This window comes from Phodopus roborovskii, unplaced genomic scaffold (assembly GCF_943737965.1).
Source record: "Phodopus roborovskii unplaced genomic scaffold, PHOROB, whole genome shotgun sequence".
Classification (NCBI taxonomy): domain Eukaryota; kingdom Metazoa; phylum Chordata; class Mammalia; order Rodentia; family Cricetidae; genus Phodopus; species Phodopus roborovskii.
Genome location: NW_026126480.1, coordinates 56464272 through 56485487, shown reverse-complemented (window position 1 = coordinate 56485487; position 21216 = coordinate 56464272). Strand labels below are relative to the sequence as shown.

Here is a 21216-nt window from a genome sequence, read left to right as displayed (position 1 = left end):
ATGTGTGTGAGAAAGGAAATATGTATGTGTAAGAGAAAGAAAAAAGTGTGTGTGTGTGTGTGTGTGTATTTCAGCAAGAGAGTGAATATATATGAAGAGTAAATACAACATTACAAATATGAGGAGCAACCAGGCAGTGATGTGCATGCCTTTAATCCCAGCACTCAGGAGGCAAAGACAGGAGGTTGTCTGTGAGTTCAGGGTCAGCCTGGTCTACAGAGCTAGGTCAAGGACAGCAAAGGGTACACAAAGAAACCCTGTCTCTGAAATAAAAACATAAGGAGCATCCAGGTCATTAAAAAGTATTTATTGGTGGCCAGTGAGGTGGCTCATCACATAAAGGCACTTATCCCCAAGCCATGTGACCTGAGCTCAATCCTGCAGGACCCATATGGTGAAAGGAGATACAAACTCCACAAGTTTGTCCTCTTATCTTTGCATATGCACTGTGGCACACACACACACACACACACACACACACACACACACACACACACATGCACACACACACGGACATACACTAAATAAACTTAATGTAAAAATAATACAAAATGGTACAAATCTTTAATCCCAGCATTCTGGAGGCAAAGGCAGGTAGATCCCTGTGAGTTCAATGCCACCTGATCTACATAGTGCAATGGTTCTCAACCTGTGGGTTGTGACCCTTTGGGGGTCAAATGACCCTTCCCCAGGAGTTTCCTAAGACCATCTGCATATCAGATATTTTACATTATGGTTTGTAACCATAGCAAAATTAAAGTTATGAGATAACAAAAAATATTTTTGGCTCAGGTCACAACATGAACTATATATATTAAAGGGTCAAAGCATTAGGAAAGTTGAGAACCACTGACATACTGAGTTCCAGGACAGCCAGGGCTACATAGAGAGACCCTGTCTCAAAATGCCAAAAAAATAATAATAGAATTAAAAATATGTATTGTCATTTAATCTATGTCAGGTATTGCTGTGCTGGGAAGTAGGGATGCAGATCAGTCTGAAGCAATCATAGCAGTGGAGGCAGAGAAATGCTAGGGATGCTCACTGGTGTGCCTGAGGGAATGTGCATAAGAAGGCACAGTGTGTGTGTGTGTGCCGTGTTTTATGTTCCTCCATGTGTGTGCAAGCAACCTGCTGAGATTACACAAATACTGTGCTTCCATGAAAGAAAAGCCAAATGTACTCACATAACACATGTGTACCCAATAAGCTTCCCCAAAAATTGATTTCCTGCAATCACCAAATTCCTTCATCCTTCCTACTCCAGTAACGAGTGCTTTAATTTAAGATATCTAATCTAAGTTTTTTTTTTTTTTTTTTTTTTTGCAGACAGTCTCCCTATCCCCTAAGTATATCCGGGGTGGTACTGGGGGAGGCTTTGCTCAGTGCTGCCCAGTGACTCAGAAATCTGAGTCTATAGAGGTGGGAGATGCCCCAAGCTGCCTTTGCTAGCACTGCTCCTTACCACACATACACAAGTTTCTCAGCCATTTATTTACCAGAGCGAGCATTCGGCAGAGGGGCTGGAGAGGTGGCTCAGAGGTTAAGACTGCTTACTGCTCTTGCACAAGACCTGGATTTGGCTCCCAGCACCCACATCAGTGATGAACGACTGCAACCCGGATTCCAGGGTATCTGATACTTCTTCATACAAATAGTCTCATTTGCACCCTTTGCCCAGTCCCTCTCCTGCCACGCCCCCAGGCTGGGTCTCTTCCTTCCACTAAGTCAGTCCTAACTTCCACTTTCCTGTGTGTGTATTTCATTGGCCTAATCCTCCTTTAAGATCTTTTACACAGACACAGACACACACACACACACACACACACACACACACACACACACACACACACACACTTTAGATCTAGGCTCCACACAGGAGAGGAAACATACAGTATTCGTCTTTCTAAGTCTGGTTTATTTCCCTTCACAGAATGGTTTTCAGTTCCATCCATTCTCCCTCTTATGGATTCTGATTCTCCTCTTCAGCTATAGGGTGTTTTGATTGTTTAGTGGCCCACACAGACCATTTCTGTATCTACCTAAGGTTTCTTCTCCCCAGCCTCTCAATTCTTTTAAGCCTGGCTTCTGGGATCTGCATCACCCAATGGGCCACCAACGGCTGAGGATGAGCTACACCTTAAGTCGGTAAAGCTTTGTCCTTTATGGATGGGTTTCTGCGTGACTTAGAGTGCTTAAGTCTTTGTTCGCTTCTATTGTCTGTACTCACAAGCCCTACTGTTCACTCAACAATAACAGACTCACCAGGGTCCCTGGATCCCACCCAAATATATGAGCCAGCCTTGCACACGTCTGAGATGTATGGTCATCTCTCACTGCACATTTCTGGCTGGTCAGCTGAGCTACTGCTTATCCCAGTCAGTATTGTAACCTTGAGGCATGCTTCTGCGCCACTGAAATGGCCATTGACTCTAGCAGCATCACTGGGAATGGAATCGTCCCCATTGTGCTGCCATGGATGACAGACCCTCTAGTAAGTCCCAGCCAGCCAGGGCACTCTGAAGCACAACAGATTTCCACCATCCTTTCATAGAGTATGAGACCAAATTTTAATATTTCCCAATAATGAGAGCTGGAGAGAAGGCTCAGCAGCTAAAAACATGTACTGCTCTTTCAAAGGTCCCAGGTTCAGTTTCCCAGCCTCCACATGGTGTCTGTCTGTAGCTCCAGTACCCTCTTCTGGCATCCCTGGGCATGAAGACCTTACAAGGGCACCAAGCACACACATGATGCATAGACATACAAGGACACAAACAACTATATACATAAAATGAAAATAAATATTTTTTAAAAATACTTGGTGTTGGGTGGTGGTGGCAAACACCTTTAATCCCAGGACTCAGGAGGCAGAGAGAGGCAGATCTCTGTGAGTTCAAGGCCAGTCTGGGCTAAGAGCAAGCTCCAGGACAGGCTCCAGAGCTACATAGAAACCCTGTCTCAAAAAAAAAATGCTTTGATCATAGGGCTGGAGATATGGCTCAGCAGTTAAGAGCATTTGTTCTTACAGAGGACCCATGTTCAATTCCCAGCACCCACACAGATATAACCATCCATAACTCCAGTTTTAGGGGATCCAATGCAAAACAACCGTACACATAAAATGTAATCAATGAAACTGTTTTAATTAAAAAGAAATTCTTTTTAATTTCAGTCAGATTTTCAGACCCTTTAGCGTACTATCCTGGCAGTTTGTTCCTCCAAGCTTTACCTTGTCTTTGTGGGAAGAGGAGGTGCTGAGCCCTGTGCATCTGTCCCACTCTGCTCACAGCCCCACAAGGCATACATACAGTCTACACCACAGAACTTCACTGAAGAAACCAGAGCTGAGGGATACAAGAGCTTTACAATGTACCCAACATGTCCCAGACAGAGCTCACCTAGCAGAGCCAGCTCTCATTCTCTGCCGAAAGAGAAATGCTGTATATAGCAAGGGACTGGCCACTAGAGAGCAGCCCAAGCCAGGCTTCATATCCAGAAAGCAAATGAAAAGTGGATTTCAATGTCTTCATCAAATCCCTCCCCTGTAAGAGACAGAGGGTGTGGAGGACAGCAGGAAAACAAGGTCCTCTAAATCACCTGAGCAAAGACCATATGAACTCGGAGACTGAAGCAGCAACAGGGCCAACACAGGTCTGAACCAGGTCCTCTGCATGCATGCATGCATATATAAACATGCACATATATAATTTTTTCATTTATTTTACATACAGACCACAGTTTCTCCTCCCTCCTCTCCTCCTGTCACACCACACTCCCCACCCCCGACCCCTCATCTATCACCCACCATCCCCTTCTCTGTCTCAGTTCAGAAAGGGTAAGCCTCCCACGGGCGGACGTCAACAGAGCATGGCATGCCAAGTCGAGGGGGCTCCTCTACTGCATCAAGGCTAGGTGAGGCAACCCAGCATGGGGAGTAGGTTCTTCCCCGGGTTTGTATTATAGCTTTCGGTTTAGTGTTTTCATGGGCCTCTAGAGTGTGTGAAAGACTGGGTCTCTGTTTCGGTGCCTTGGATTTTTTTTTTTTTTTTTTCTTCCATTGGTTTGCCTTGTCCAACTTTCAATGTAATGGGTTTGGGAGTAGGGGTTGTTTTATCTTTCTAGATTATATTTTGTTATGTTTTGTCATATCTTAGAAGCCTGTTCTTTTCTAATGAGAGACTAAAAGGGGGTGGATCTTTATGGCAGGGAAGGCAGGAAGGAACTGGGAGTAGAGGAAGGGACAACTGTACCAGGGTAGAGTATATGAGAAAAGAATATTTTTGATAAAAGGGAAATTTGTTTAAAAAAAGAAAGGATCCTATTAAAAATTGGATTTCAAGATCTATGACCTCCCCTTAAGTCCAATTACAGAGTTGTCAGTTATCTCCAAAGTATGTATGCCCCTGTTACACCCTTAGGATTGCCATGTGCCATGCAAGTTATTACGGCTCATAGGCAGCATAGCTAAGCAGGACTGTTGGCTGTCCCCTCATTTAATAGCCTGTAAGGGGCCTTCTGGTTCCATGAAAAACAATCCTTTTCAGGGAGGAGGCTTTCAAGTCAGATCTTGAATGAAAACTTACAGCTGCCACTTTGCTAGACCAGTATCGTCAACCACACTCTAAATACAATTATGCCCACAGGAAAGTACTCTCATCCCTTATCAAGGGTGCTTATCTTTTCAACAGGAGACCACTATAGAAAACCACAACTGAGAACAGTCCACCCTACTTCGGAGACTTCTCGGAGCAACTCTGAACACAGGAGACCTGCCTATCCACGCAGGACCACCCGGAATTTCCACCTGCTTGGTCTCTGACTCCACCTCCAGTCCTCTGCTGGAGTCCGGGGCCCCTCCCAGAGATCCGCCTATCTCTGCGGGTCCACTCTGAGTTCCCTGACCCCCAAAGCAGGGCCTCTGCTAAAGAAAGAGGCCTCAGCTGGAGAGTGCCAGTTTCCAGTAGTGAGATCAGACTATTCTGCAGAAACTTCCAAAGTTTCAGCTCAGCCTTTGTCCTCTTCCGCCATCCATTGGCTAGAGCCATTGGCTAGTGGCATCTTCTACTGGATCCTCAGCCCTGACCCCATCCCTGGGCCCCTGTCTGCGGAGAGACTTCCTATAGAGCTTATATTGAACCTCTGACCCACATAAGCCCACCAGGGAAGTACCATACAAAGAGGGAGAGACCCCACCAACACCTACTGGAAGAAGCTATGGGACGACAGCAATACAAGAAAACACCTAACAACAGAAAGACAAGCATGACACCACCAGAATCTAGGGAATCTACACCAACTAGAACGGAACACAACAACAAAGCACGGGAAGCAGAAGGGAACAACTTAAAAATTACCATCATAAAAATGTTAGAGGCCCTCAAAGAAGATGTGAGAAAATCCCTTAAAGAAATGGAGGAAAAAAACAAACAAAAAAGTGGAAGAAATGAACAAATTCCTTAAGGAAAGTAAAGAGAGTACAGAAAGCCAAGAAAAAACAATTAAGCAGGTGAAGGAAACGGTTCAAGACTTGAAAACTGAAATAGAGAAAATAAAGGCAAAACAAACCGAAGAAATGCTGGAAATAGAAAAACTGGGCAAAAGATCAGGAACTACAGACACAAGCATAACCAACAGAATTCAAGAGATAGAAGAGAGAATCTCAGGCGCAGAAGATAAACTAGAAGAAATAGATTCATCGACCAAAGAAAATCATAAATCCAACAAATCCTTAACACAAAACATCCAGGAAATGTGGGACACCATGAAAAGGCCAAACCTAAGAAATATAGGCATAGAGGAAGGTGAGGAAGCCCAGCTCAAAGGTGCTGAAAACATATTCAACAAAATCATCGAGGAAAACTTTCCAAATCTGAAGAAAGACATGCCCATGAAAGTACAAGAAGCATACCGAACCCCATATAGGCTGGACCAAAGAAAAAAGACCCCTCGACATATAATAATCAAAACACCTAGCATACAGAATAAAGAAAGAATATTAAGAGCAGCGAAGGAAAAAGGACAGGTAACATATAAAGGCAGATCTATCAAAATTACACCTGACTTCTCCATGGAAACCCTCAAGGCCAGAAGGTCCTGGATAGATGTTCTAAAAGTATTAAGAGAACACGGATGCCAGCCTAGGCTACTATATCCAGTAAAACTCTCAGTCAATATAGATGGAGAGAACAAGATATTTAATGACAAAACCAGATTTCCCCAATATGTATCTACAAATCCAGCTCTACAGAAAGTATTGGAAGGAAAACTCCAACCCAAGGAAGGTAACCACACCCACAAAAATGTAGGCAACAGATAATCCAACTACACCAGAAACCAAGGGTAAAACAGGACAAATATATTCACAATACCACTGCCAACAACAAACCTAAATCAAACAAGCATCAACAATCAATGGCCCTTACTCACCCTCAACATTAATGGTCTTAACTCACCTATAAAAAGACAGAGGCTAACAGAATGGATATGAAGACAGAATCTATCCTTCTGCTGCATACAAGAAACACATCTAAGCTTCAAAGATAGACATTACCTCAGGGTAAAGGGTTGGGAAAAGATTTTCCAATCAAATGGAACCAAGAAGCAAGCATGTGTGGCTATCCTAATATCTAACAAGTTAGACTTCAAATCAAAATTGATCAAAAGAGATGAAGACAGTCATTTCGTATTCATCACAGGAGAAATCCATCAATACAAAGTCTCAGTTCTGAACATCTATGCCCCTAATACAAAGGCACCCACATTCGTAAAAGAAACGCTACTAAAACTCAAAGTTCATATAAAACCTCACACACTTATAGTGGGAGACTTCAATACACCACTCTCAACACTAGACAGGACCACAATCAGAAACTCAACAAAGAAACAAAAGAACTAACAGAAGTTATGTCTCAACTGGGTTTAACAGACATCTCTAGAACATTCCATCCAAAGACAAAAGAATATACCTTCTTCTCTGCTCCACATGGAACCTTCTCCAAAATCAACCACATACTAGGTGGATAACAAACCTCAACAGATACAAGAGAATAGGAATAGTCCCCTGTATCTTATCGGACCACCATGCTTTAAAATTGGAATTCAACAACAACACAAATAGCAGAAAACCATCAAACTCATGGAAACTGAACAATGTGCAATTGCACCACACCTGGGTCAAAGAAGAAATAAAAAAAGAAATTAAGGACTTTCTAATATTCAACGAGAATGAGGACACAACATACCCGAACTTATGGGACATCTTGAAAGCAGTGCTACGAGGGAAGTTCATTGCACTAAGTGCCCATATGAAGAAAACAGAGGATAGTCACATAAGAGAATTAACAGTGCAACTGAAAGCCTTAGAACAGAGAGAAGCGAACTCACCCCGTAGGAGTAGACGCCAGGAAATAATCAACTTGAGGGCTGAAATCAACAAAATAGAAACCAGGAAAACAATACAAAAAAATCGATGCAACGAAGAGTTGGTTTTTTGAGAAAATCAACAAGATAGACAAACCTTTATCCAAATTAACGAAAAAGCAAAGAGAGAACATGTAAATTAACAAAATCAGAAACGAAAAGGGGAACATAACAACAGACACAGAGGAAATCCAGACAATTTTCAGGTCATACTTTGAAAATATGTATTGCACAAAAATTGAAAATTCAAAGGAGATGGACAAATTTCTGGATAACTATCACTTACCAAAATTAAATCAAGAACAGACAAACAACTTAAATAGACCTGTAATCCGCAATGAAATAGAAGCAGTCATCAAAAGCCTTCCAACCAAAAAAGGTCCAGGGCCAGATGGATTCAGCGCAGAATTCTACCAGACATTCAAGGAAGAACTACTCCTCAACCTGTTCCACAAGATAGAAACAGAAGGTTCATTGCCAAACTCTTTTTATGAGGCCACAATAACTTTGGTACCCAAACCTCACACACAACTAAGAAAGAAAACTACAGACCAATATCCCTGATGAACATCGATGCAAAAATACTCAATAAAATACTGGCAAACCGAATTCAAGAATACATCAGAGAAATCATCCACCATGACCAAGTAGGCTTCATCCCTGGATTGCAGGGATGGTTTAACATACGAAAATCTATCAACATGATCCACCATATAAACAAACTGAAAAAGAAAAACCATATGATTATCTCCCTAGACGAAGAACTACAGGCAGCTAATGAATCCTGGTTCCACTGTCAGAGGTTCCTTAGATTTCCCAGGCCTTCTAACTAAGAGACTTTGGGCCAATTTCCATTGATGCCACAGCCTACAGGCCATTAATAATCTAAGTCTTGACATTGGAAAGGAAAGAGGAAGAAGAGGAGGAAGAAGGGAAGGAAGAGGTAAGAGACTGGGAGGAGGTGGGGGAAAGAAGATAGTGGAGAGGGGGGAGCGATAAGAGGAGGGGGAGCGAGGGGAGAGGCTACCATGTCACCAGTGGATGAAGAATGACACATATATAAAGACAGGCATGGGAGGTCAATGCAATCAACCTCTGCTGTCTCTGGTCCTGACCAGATGGCAGTGGTGTGGGACAGGTTTTTCTGAGTCTGCCCACAGTGCCTTCCCAGGTGAGCTACTGTGTCACCTCTGAACCACCCACTGACTCTGTGTCACTGTACCCAAGCACAGACCTGAGGACCTAAGAATTCTGCCCCATGACACTTCCCTCTATCCAAACTATTGAGCCAGTGGGTGTCATAGGAACCCACTTCCCTACCAACAAAAACACCATGACTCCCAGGACACCTGGTTGTTTCATCCCACTGGCGGCACAGCACCATGGCAGCAAGCAGTTAAGGACCCTGGTTGACCTTTCCTGGTCCAGACACCCAGGTGACAGCAGCACGGTGCACACTGACCAAGTCTACACCAGAAAACGAGCTAATGAAATCCCACTTCGAGCATCAAGGATGTTGAACAAGCCATGTGGCCCAGGAAATACTGAGTCAGGAAGAAGAAGTGAAAACGTTAAGACATTGCCCCGAAGAGCTGGAGAATTGGCTTAGTGGTTCAGTGCATTCCCTATCCTTCCAGAGGACCCAGCCTTTACATAGCAGCTCACACCTACCTGCAACTGCAGGCCAGGGTATGTAGCACACTCTTCTGGCCTCCACAGGCACTACGTGTATGTGGTGCACATATGTAAATGCAGGTAAAGCCCTTATGCTCATTAAACAAGTAAGTTTTCTTGCATTTGAGGGAGATGTTTTCCTTTGCAACTTTGTCACTGGACAGTCTAGTAAAGTAGAAAAGTAAATGCATTTACACAGACTTGAGAGTCATCTGGAGTTATTCATGCTAAATGCAAGGTTCCATCATTCCCTCTCCTTACTCTCTCATTCCCCAGCTTTTTGTGAACAGCAGGAACTTATAGCTACCCTCCCAGTGGCCTCCCACCCCAACCAGTGTTCAATTTCTTGATGCCTTCCCCTGACTCTGTCTGATTCAGCTCACTCAGGAATGCACTGTGATTTCAAACCCCTTCTGCCATCTGCTGTTTATTTCCTTTGCATAGGATTCAACCCAGATCTGGCCCTTCTCCCAGAAACAGGCATCCAAAGAAAAAAAAACCAGTCTTGTGTAAGGTGCCCAGATTCTAAAAGCATCATAAATCAAGTGGGCATAGAACAAGGAAGTGGGTGGAAAGTTTGTTCCTGCCTGGGGCAGGTGGCAGGTGCTGAGATCGAGTTGGTGAAAGTAAGAGCGTCATTTTCAACTTTAGAAGTGCCAAAGGTTAAGACCTGGTCAGCCATTAAAGCAGACTGACTCTTTAGTAGTGTGTGAGCAGACACCAGAGCAGTCATACGGGGCTGGAAGGGGGAAATCGCCACTTAGGACTCTGAGAGGAAGCTTCCAAAAGAGGACAGAGAGATGGGGGATGAGGAAGGAGGGAGGGAGGGAGGGAGGGAGGGAGAGAGGGAGGGAAGGAGAGAGGGAGGGAAGGAGAGAGGGAGGGAGGGAGGGAGAAAGGGGGGCAGCTGCATCTATGTTAAAGATTCTACAAGGCCAAATGAGAAAGCGTCATGGTTATGGAGAGTTAAAATGTTGTAAATTAGAGTCAAATTATCTTGGGATATTTTTGGTTCCTTTGAAAGCTATCCACTGCCCAACCCTGTGTCTGACCAAACATCCTTTTATGAAAACCTCACAATGTCTTCTTAACAGAACACTGGCTTTCATCGATCCAAATGCTGAGACTGTCACCAGACAGCATCTGAAACCTGTAGCAGAGTGTTGCCAGCCTTGCTGAAACCGCTTGCCCTTGGGCCCTACTACTATTGGTGAATTTATGCTTTTCTTTGTTTGGCAACTAATAAAATCTCATGTAAGCACTTCCACAGTAGAACACAGTATGTGGGGAGCCTGACTCTGTGTGTCCATACCAGGATCTCACATACCTGACTCCAGGAAAACACCTTATTCCCTCTGAGGCAACACTTGTGCATGTGTATTGATGGGAATGATGGGAATATACTCCACATTTACCCCTAACCAAGACGTCATCTCAGTATAAAACCTGGAGCCTGAAGTGTTCACAGAACACGAAAGAATTTGCATATGAGAGGTCCTTTCTTGCCCTCACTTTCCCTTCTGTAGTTCCAAATTATCTACAATCATACACTGTGGTCCAAAAACATAAAACGGGAAAAAAGTGCTAGAAATGAACAATTCCTAAATCTTGTAGTTCTTGCCTTTCTGAGGAGTATGATGAAATCCTGTACCTTCTTGCTCTACACCACCTGGGATACAAGTCATCCTTGCTCACATATCCATGGTGTATATGATGCCCTCCCATTAGTAACGTGGTAGGAAAAACATAAACAGCAACTTCTGCACAGTGGCTGACAGTGACACAGCCCTTGAAAAAAAGGCACCGCTCCTGTATACACATGCAAACACATATACCACACACATACACACAAAAAGAGCCCAGAGCTGCCCAGCTCCTATGATGAGTCCTCCTTGGCTCTTATCTAATAGCAGTCACAAAAAAAAAAAAAAAAAAAAAAAAAAGTTTGCAATCCCACTGACAGAGTGATACAGCAGACAGTGACCATTAAGCTATTCTGTGTCACAGGATCGGCCAAGGGAGATCTCTTACAAAGTTCAGACGGAGATCTCAAAGGCAAGAAGAAGGGGCAACCTGGAAGATCACTTCAGCAGGTGGGTGAAAGTGAAGGCCTTTCTCATACACAAGATGGAAGGCAAGAAACTAGGGACAGGGTGGTGGGCAGACAAGGCCCACAGGTTATCAAAGGCCAGGGGCTGGAGAGGGTCTTTCCCAGAGGGAAAGACAACCGGGTACATGGAAGTGTGGTGGTGAGGCTCTGGCAGAGAGATCAAGACAACAGAGAAAATTAGTTAATCACCATCAAAGGGGTCCTGGAAATGATAGGAGGGGGGTGGAGATCAAAAGCACAGTGAGGAGGGGGTGGGGCCCTGGGCTTTTCAATCAAATCTTTGTTTCAGCTTGAGTTTTCTTCTGTATGCTTCTCTCTCTGCTGAATTCAGTTTTTAGGTCCTGAGTTGCCTTGGTTTCATTCAGCTGAATGTTTGTGCTTTCCTGGGCATCACTCGGGAGTTTATTCCTGTGTTCTGAGGCGCCAGTGTCTGCTACTTGAACTCTTTGATCGTGCTCATGATTGCTCTTTCATATTCTGTGCCCTGGGATTCATCTCAGTAATTCTTATGGGAGAACATTTCTATTGGACTAGAGAACTTGGACTGGAGGGGGCACATATTGTCTTGTCCTTTCATACTGTTTGTTATGTGACCTGGCCATATAGGCTTTTGTTGGCTGCATGTCTGATGTAAGATTCTGGCCTGCCTCTGTTGTGTGGAAGCTTGGTTGATTTGGGATCATATATGAGATGTTGGTAGGCCAGCCCTTTAGACACTCAGAGCTGAGCTTTGATCTAAAGGACAGGAATGATTCCAATTCAGTAGTAACCAAGAAAGCTTTCAGCTGGGGCAGCCTGGGCTGGGGTACAAAGGTGCATTAATCAAGCTGGGCCTGGGAGTATGGGGCCAGTGTGGAAGGGTGATATTCTGGGTAGCTCACTAGGTTGGGCCTGTGCCCAGACTACGGAAAGATGAGGGTCTATCTCAAGGGAAGAGCGGTGTATTTGCATTTGTCTGCTTAAGTTGGCATAATCAAACTCCACTGACTGGATCCCTTATACAACACAGCTAACTTCCTCGGAGCTCTTCAGACTGTAGAGTACAAAACCAAGGTGTAGCAAGGCAAGTGTCATCCTGAGACCCCTTCTTTGAGCTTATGGTGTCCACCACCTCACCTGTGCCCATGTGGCTTTCCCTTTGTGTGCTCTCACAGAGTGGGGGATGAGGGTAAAGAGAAAGAGGGTTCCCCGAGGTTTCTTCTCACAAAAACACCAATCATAGCAGCTCAGGGCCTCATCCCATGACCTCATTTAACCTTAACTGTTCCCTTACTCCAAATACAACCGCACTGAGGGTTAAGATTTCAACAAGTGAATTTGGGGGGGGGGGATACATACATTTAGTCTATAAGAGCACAAATATGCTATGTTTACAAGAGCAGTCCTAGCAATACATGGCAAGGGTCTGAGGAAGCAAAAAGACTTAGGTTCACTGGAAGTAGACAATCATGAGGAACCTGCCCAGAGTGACCAAGGGATGAACATGGAGCAGACACATGCAAGCAGGAAATGAAAAGGGAGAGAATGGGATCAGGAGTAGAGGCAGGACTACATCTATTTCCAGCAAATCTCAAGACCTCATTTCAGGAAATGATCTGGTCCTCCCTGCCCCCAGCAAGCATCAGTCAGACATGTGGCCCCTAGCAGGTTGCCCATGCTACAATGGATGGGTCTACACACATGCACATACCAGCAGTGCTAACTGTTGTTACGAGCAGGTTTTTCCACCGGCCTGGTCCCACAGCCGTGCCAGCCCCAAGTAACACACAGAGAGACTCTGTATTAGATATAAAGCTGTTGGCCAGTTACTAGTTTCTTATCGGCTAGCTCTGTTTTAAATATTAACCTATTTCTATTAATCTGAGTATTTCTATGTGGTCTTATCTTCCCTGATAATGAGTTTGATGACTACCTTATATGCTATCCTTGAGCCCTCACCTAGCATCTGATGGAAACAGAAGCAGACACCCACAGCTAAACATTGAGCCAAACTTCTGGAATCCAGTTGCAGTCAAAGAGAGGGAGCAGGGGTAGGGATCAAAATCATGATGGGGAAACCCACAGAGACAGCCCACCCAAGGTCATTGGAGCTCATGGACTCTAGACCAACAGCTGGGGAGCCTGCGTGGAACCTAAATAGGCCCTCTGCATATGGTCAACAGTTGTGTAGCTGGATATGTTTGAAGGGCCCCTAGCAGTGAGACCAGGATCTATCCCCAGTTCATGAGCAGGCTTTTGGAGCCAATTCCCTATGCTTGCTCAGCCTGGATGCAGTGGGGAGGGCCTTGGTCCTGACTCAATGTGCCAGGCTTTGTTGACTCCCCATAAGAGGCCTTACCCTTTCTGATGAGTGGATGGGAGGGTGGGTTGGGAGGGAGACTGGGGGAAGGTGGAAGGAGGGGAGGGAAGGGAAACTGTGGTTGGTATGTATAATGAACAAAAAAATTAAAATAAAAAATATTTTAGGGGGCTGGAGAGATGGAGCAGTAGTTAAGAGCACTGACTGCTCTTCCAGAGGACCCAGGTTCAATAGTGAGATATTTACTTTGTCTCCTTCTGTGGCACTGACCATGCCCATTGGGGGTGGAGCCATGGGCGGAAGTGACCTGTGGAAGGAGTTCTGGGGAAGAGCTGGGGAACACTCTCTTGCTGGCGGGACTCGGACAGGAGAGCATCCGGTGAAACTTGCTGGTGTTCATCTGTCTAGGTTGTAAGTTATTTCTCCCTGAATAAACATCTATTCGACCTATTTGTTTATCCTGATCCTTATTTAACCGCAAAAGCAGCTCACAACTGTCCCTAACTCCTGTTCCAGGGAATCCAAACACCAATGTAAATAAAATAATTAAATAAATAAATTTTTAAAGGAAAGCTTGGAATTCTCTTTGGTTGTAACACTAGAGACACATTCATTGGTCCTGTGAAAATAATTGACATCTCTATAACCCTAAAAAATTGATATACAGACTCTGCTATATAATGAGAAAGTAAAACCCATGGTTAGGATTATTCTTCTGCTAAAGAGGTATTTAAATGAACAGGATAACAAGGTCATAGTGAAAGCCAATAGTAGCTATTACAGCTGTGGTCTCCAGCAGACTCTGAGCATCTCACCAAACCACTGCTAGAGAACCAGAAAGATCATTCAGGGGGGTAAAGTGCATTGCTACCAAGCCTGACAACCTGAGTTTCATCACACAAGCCCATATCCCCATACACCATAAATAAATACATAAGTAAATGTAATAAAATGTTTAAAATGAAGGACATGCACTATGACTGCACTTGCTAAGAAAATGCAAACTAATCTAAAGCTGGCAGAAAGCAGGCTGGTTGCTGCCTGGAGATGGAGTCATGGTAATAGCAGGGAAGAGATTACAAACAAGTGCTTCACAACTGTATACATGTATCCATGAGATCACAGACCCCCTTGCTGGCTCATTCATGTTCTCTCTCCCTCTTCTCCCTCTTCCTCTCTCCCTGTTTCCCACTCCCCCTACACACACACCAGACCATACCCCTTTGCAACTCTCTCTTTCTGAGACAGGGTTGATAAGAGAGCATATTGTTCATCCTCTGGAGCTGCAGAATAAAGTCATGATCCTACCTGATGCCTGCCATCATGCCCTTTGTTACAGTGACAGTTACAAGATCGATCATTCGGTATGAAGCTTGCTTCCCCACCCACCCACCCACTCCAAAACCTATCAGAGTCAGAAACTCCTTTGTTCTCAGGGTTTGAAGGGCTGGCACTCCCCTCAAGACCCCACCATGATGCTGTTAAGACACTCTTGTCTAGTCTCAGGCTCTTGAACTCCAAAGCCCCATGCTGCCCCTCTCCCACATTGAGGGGCTCTCTTCCCCAATAAAGGTCTTCTAAGGAGTAATCTTATGTCAGCTCCCTCCCAGGAACTGCCATTTTCCTCTGTTCTTCTCAGCTCTAACAATATCAGAAAGTGTCTAATTACATATTTTAAACATGTAGAATTTAATTATGTGCTAAATATACCTCAGGAAAGCTACTTGAAATGCATAACAATATCTCAAGTCAGTGCAGATATTTATTAGACACAGACAGAGAAGTAAAACACAATACAGTGTGCAGTCACCAAGAGACTAAAACACTCATTCTATCAATTCCTGGGATACTCACCTCTGCTGCTTGATTTTTTAGGTTGCCTTCTATCTCCAACTTAGGTGTTGCAGTCAGCTCTGTTCTGTTCTTGCTGGGTGTGATCTCCAAGTCAATTACTGGCTTCTCTCTATAAACAATTTTACAATCACATTTCAAACAAAATTATTCCATAGCTGTTGGAAAGTCTATGTGACCAATCGCTTCAGATCTGAACACCTTCCTATTTTGTCATTGAAAGAGACATCCTTCACACACCTGCCAACTTGATTCCATGAAGACACTTGCTTTCAAACCTCTGCTTCCTGGTTTTTTGACAATTGTTTAAAACTAAATGTATAGATAAGAGGTGTCACATTCAAAATAGAGTCCCTAATCTCAAACCCAGAAAAATGTAGCCAGAGGGAATGCTGCCATGCACTGCCAGGAGAAATTCCACAAAGCCATAACTTGCCATACCTGCCCAGCAAGGGGTCAACTTGGACTGACCCCACCCACCCCTCCTGCTGGCTCCTAAATGTTATTTAGTCAATCTGAGGCCAAAGATGATTGATTCACAGCAATTTCCATTCTCTTCTTTTCAGCTCTAAATGTTTCTCTCCCTCCCACGTTCTTGGAACGCACTGTTGGTTTCCATAAGGTGTGTACACTTTGCACTTATTCCCAAATAGATTCTATTATTCATTCTTCCCTGCCCCCCATCAGAGCGTTTAAGTTTTTGTTGTTGTTGTTCATTATTCTTTTCAAATGCTTAGCATCAAGTGATACTTGGACACCAATTTTAACAGAAGACAGTATGATGCAAAAGGCCTCATACCTCCTTTCACCCCAACCGAATGCCCAGCACAAGCCTCCTGAATTTCTCGTTGGTTTGTGCTCCTACAAACCCACTCAACTTTCAAGAGTCTGCAGATTGGCCTTGTGGGTAAAAACTTCAACAACGTATGCCAATAGCCGTCAGGTCTACAGCCTTGATCAGTCTTACCCGGCGGGCTCTACTCACTGGTTTATTGTTGACTGATTGGACAGAGACCACTTGGTGGGATGGAAGAGTTCTAAGACAGCTTTACAAAAAGGCTTCTGGTACCAAAGCCCCAGTCCTTATAGAATAAATCTTACCCGCGAGGCAAGCTTCTGGCCTGTTCTAACCGGCAGCCTTGCTTGAACCGCTTTGGCAGAAGCTGGACCAACAGCGCCTGAGATCTCGCTGACTCTAATTCAAGAGGGAAGGGGTATGATTTCATATACAACTCCCTTCTATGCGGGAAGAAGTGAACCCCATGAAACACCAGCTCAAGCCTAAAGTGGGCTGGGTGTTCTGGTTTAGAATGGTGTCTGGTGAATGTCTCTAATCCCAACAGAGCAGGCAGAAGTAGGCACATCTCTGTGAGCTCCAGACCAGCCTGATCTACATCTAGAGTTGCATGCCAGCCAGGGCTGTGTAGAGTGAGTGTGTGTGTGTGTGTGTGTGTGTGTGTGTGTGTGTGTGTGTATTTACAACTGTGCCCGGTTCCTGCTTTGCCCTCCACAAAATTTGGAAGGGGGGAGATTAATTAGAGGTAAGCAACTGCCAAGCCATTTCTGACAGGCTGCTACTCTCTGGGACAAGAACCACCCAGAAAGGCTTCGAGGGAAAGGCCCCATTCACGGGGCAGACCTGAGTGGGACACGGTTGATGGTCCAGTGGCAGGCTGGGTGTCACTTGACTCGGTACTGCTGGTCTTCGAGGTGAACTTGGGGCGCGGCCATGGGATCTTGGAGAGGCGGATCCCGTACTCCCCACCAGCGGTTGGACTCAGGCCCATCCCGCCGTGGCCAGCAGGGACAATACGCCTGAAGAGCTCACAGATGACACGGCCCGGGGTCCGCGGAGCTCCTGGATCATGGGCATCGGGTCTGGAGGGACTAGAACCCGAGGTGAGCGGGGAGGGAAAGCGGTGCCAAGGGGCGCGCGGCAAACGGCGGCGAGGGTGCGCGGGGCAAGACACGCGGAAAGGGGGCACGAGCGGGGCGGGGGGTGCAGACGCTGCACCTGTCAGTAAGCTCATCCGTGGACACTGGCGTGAAGGAAGGCGCCACAGCCCCTCAGAGAAAAGGCGGGCGCGCAGTGCTGGATAGAAGTGGGTCATTCGTGAGTCATGCAAAGCCGCAGCGTCAGAGGGAGCATCTGAGGCCTCTGGAGAAGTCCACAGTTATTGACTAGCCAGCCCCACCGAGGGTTTTGAGACCGGATTATGAGGCCTGGGAAGCCCGCTTCAGTTTCGCTACACAGTGAGACTCAGGCAAGCCTGCGCTAGAGTAAGACACAAAGGCTAAATATGGGGTTGGAGTGATGGCTAGAGTTAAGAGCAACTATTACCCCTGCAGAGGATCCCAGGTCGGTTCTCAGCACCACGAGGTGGCTCACAACAGTCTATAACACCAGTTCCGGGAGTTCAGACGCCTTCTTCTGGCCTCTGGCCAGCACCAGACATGCACATGGTACACACAGATGTGCAGGCACAAACACATGTACACATCAAATAAACCTTTTAAAAATTAAAGCTAAATAATGCCAGGCGGTGGTGGCACACACCTTTAATCCCAGGAGGCAGAGGCAGGTGGATCTCTGTGAGTTCAAGGCCAGCCTGGTCCACAGAGTATGTTCAAGGACAGCCAGTTACATACAGAGAACTCCTGTCTCGAAAAGCAAAAATATTAAAGCTAAATAAATATATAATGTAATAAGCAAAGGTGGGATCTCAGAACTGTAGCATACCCAGTACACACAAGATCCACCTATATCCCTTGCTTTCTACCTCTCATCCCTTCCATCCTGAGTGTTATGTCTAATTGTCCATGCATTTTGTTTTTTGAGCAGGCAGGTCTTGAACTCTGGGGCTCACACGATCCTTTTTCAGCCTCAGCTAAGACTACATACAGTAGTGACTTTACCCACCTGGCCTTTACCTCTACAAAATCATGTGATATTTTCACACATGTGTTTGATGTGCTTAGATCGGATTCATTATTCACTCTCTATCTCCTTACCTCAATTTCCACTTCCTTCACATCCCCCTTCATATTCATGTCTTTATTATTATTCCTAAAGTCCACACATAAGAGCTTGCACCATACTTGTCTTTCTGAGCCTAGCTTATTTTGTTTAACACGATCAGCAGTTTCTTCCATTTTCCTGCAAACAATGAAAAGTCATCCTTTGTGATTGAATAAAACCACGAATTCTTTATCCATTCATCCATTGATTTCCCCTAACCTTTTAACTTGTTTTGTTTTGTCCAAATCCTTCTGAATCCCTAATACCTTGTTTTCATGCTTGAAGCTTTGTTTTTAGATTGATGTCTGGCCTGGATTATCTGTGTCCTCCCAAAATTCATATACTGAACTCCTAAGCCCTAGGTAAATGGACTAGGTGAAAGGCTTTGAGAAGAACTTGGATGCTAACAACAAACTCCTCATGGATGGGACTTCTGTCTTTACCAAAAAAAAAAAAAAAAAAAAAATGGATGGAAGGAAGGAAGGAAGGAAGGAAGGAAGGAAGGAAAGGAGGGAGGGAGGAAGGAAGGAAGCTGCTAGAGAACTGGGAACCCCCCATTTCCACCTATGATCCTGAAAATGGGTCTCACCAGACATTGAATCTCTAGAGCAGGTCCTGGAGACATTTCTGTTATCTACAAGGTTCTTTTTTATAACATGCTGTAATGGCTTGAATAAATGCCCCCAAAGGGTCAGATATTTGAACACTTAGTCCCCAGTTTGTGGTGTTGCCTGGGGAGTGCCATGGCTAATCTTGATTGTCAACTTAAAACCCAAGCAGCTGAACATGACTATAAGGGATTCTTTTTTCTGATTATTTGATATGGAATACCCACCTAACTCTGAGCCAGATCTTCTAGTAGCAGCTCATATGAACAAACAGAAGAAACTTCTGCTTTTTGACTACTGACCCTCATTCTCACTGGCAAGTTCGTCTAACCTGCAGCCAAGGCATTCCTGCCTTCTCCTTTGGGATTCCAACATACACTAACAACCAGTAGCTTTCCAACACTGCCCCCATACTCCAGCACCAGACAGGAACTACAGAGACACCTAGTCTGGAGAACTGACTACTGGATTCTTGGCCTTTCCCTCATGAGACAGCCATTGTTGCACTACCCAAGGTATGTATTCATTCATTCTATCAGGCCTGTTACTACGAGAGATTTAGGAGGTGTGGCCTCCTGGAGATGGTGGACTTCAGGGAAAAAAGGCCTTGTGCCATTTCCATTCTGCTCTCTGCTTTGTGCTCATGGTTGAGGTGTGAGCTCTCATCTTCCAGATCCTGCCATCTTGTTTGCTGCTTACTGCCATACTTCCTGTGATAGTTTGAATGTAATTGCTCCCATAAGCTTATAGGGAGTGGCATCACTATTAGGAGGTGTGTCCTTGTTGGAGTAGGTGTGGCCTTGCTGGAGGAAGTGTGTCACTGTGGGGTGGGACTTGGAGGTCTCCTTTGCTCAAGCATCATTGAGTGTGACTCTCAGTCCACTTCCTGTATCGTTCTGATCAAGATGTAGCCAGCACATTTTGCTTGCAGGCCACCATACTCCCTGCCATGATGACAATGGACTGAACCTCTGAAATTGTAAGCCAGCCACCACAGCTAAATGTTTTCCTTATAAGAGTTGCCATGGTCATGTGTCTCTTCACAGCAATAGAAACTCTAAGACACTTCCTCAACCTCATGAACATTTATCCCTCTGGAACATAAGCCCGAATAAACCCTTCCTTCTGTTAGTTGCCATGGTCATAGTTTTTATCACAGCAACAGGGGGGAAAAAAGCAACTGGTACACTTAGCAAAGTGACAGTTGCTTCTTTCACACTGTGTGGAACTCTTCAGCGACTTTCTTCTCCCAGAGTTGTTTCTATGACTTACTCATGTGTAGGAGGCAAGAAGGTCCTTGTACTCACAGATAAGTACTAAGGGGCCATTATTGTTAAACACACAGGATTGTGCTATAGTGCAGTAAATAAGAATCTGGTTATTTGGAAAGAAACCGCTGAGGGTTCCTGTACCAAGGATGCCTCTGGATGCTCTCCGTCTCTGTCCAGGAAGTAAGAGAGAGAGCTGGGGTCTGGGACCCCAGACCTAGTCTCCCCTGGTCACACCCACACCTGTCCTCACACCCCAATGAGCACGGTCAATGCAATGGGTGTGGGTAGGGTGAATATCTCACTACATTGTTCCTTCAAAGGAAGAGATTTATAACCTGCCATCCACTACAGTGAACAGCCTGGTGACTTTTGCATTATCTGTGCATGACTGAGACCATACCAGACCCTTATTGTGAGCTGGTTTTTCCTAGTCAATCTATAGCACCCATCAAGGTGTCCCGTGCACTTTACAAAGAGTTTCAATGTAGTCATATCCAATCTTTATTTGGCTAACTTTGTGCTTTATTGTGCACACAGGATTGAGTTATTATCACCAAGAAAGTTTTACCAATGTGCTGTGCTTAAATATGCCTAAAATAAACTGCTTGGAGTCAGAGTTACAAAGTTTGGACCAACACTGGCTGCTTTGTCATGTTGAACCAAACTCCCTTCTTGCCTCCAAAGAATTGCTACTCTGCTGGCCATGGTGGTCACAAAGACCCATACACACTCATATAGAGACTGTAAATTAGCCCACTGTATGCTCATGCCATGGTTTACTGACCCAATGATAAAGCTACTTGGTGGATAGGTATGATTGTTTGCCTTTTTCCCTTAATTGAAGCAATTGGGAAGGAACCATAATTGTGTATATTCATTCAAGAGAGTTCATGTACCCAAGGGTACATGTAAATTTTCAGCTTTACGATAAAAAAAAAAAAAAACTATCTTTTTTTCTGACAATA

At 44.8% G+C, this 21216-nt stretch overlaps 1 protein-coding gene across 1 annotated transcript in view; it reads right to left on the bottom strand.

The window, feature by feature from the left end:
- Plaat5 (phospholipase A and acyltransferase 5) overlaps positions 1-17479 on the bottom strand; it is a 33153-nt gene extending 15674 nt beyond the window's left edge. The window contains exons 1-3 of the mRNA XM_051193864.1: positions 16993-17479; positions 16455-16548; positions 15357-15465 (exon numbers count right to left, since the gene is read on the bottom strand). Of these exons, the coding sequence (XP_051049821.1) occupies positions 15357-15465; positions 16455-16548; positions 16993-17464 (675 nt within the window). The 5' untranslated portion in view covers positions 17465-17479. The remainder of the gene's footprint in view (positions 1-15356; positions 15466-16454; positions 16549-16992) is intronic.
- Between the last annotated feature and the right edge of the window lie 3737 nt (positions 17480-21216).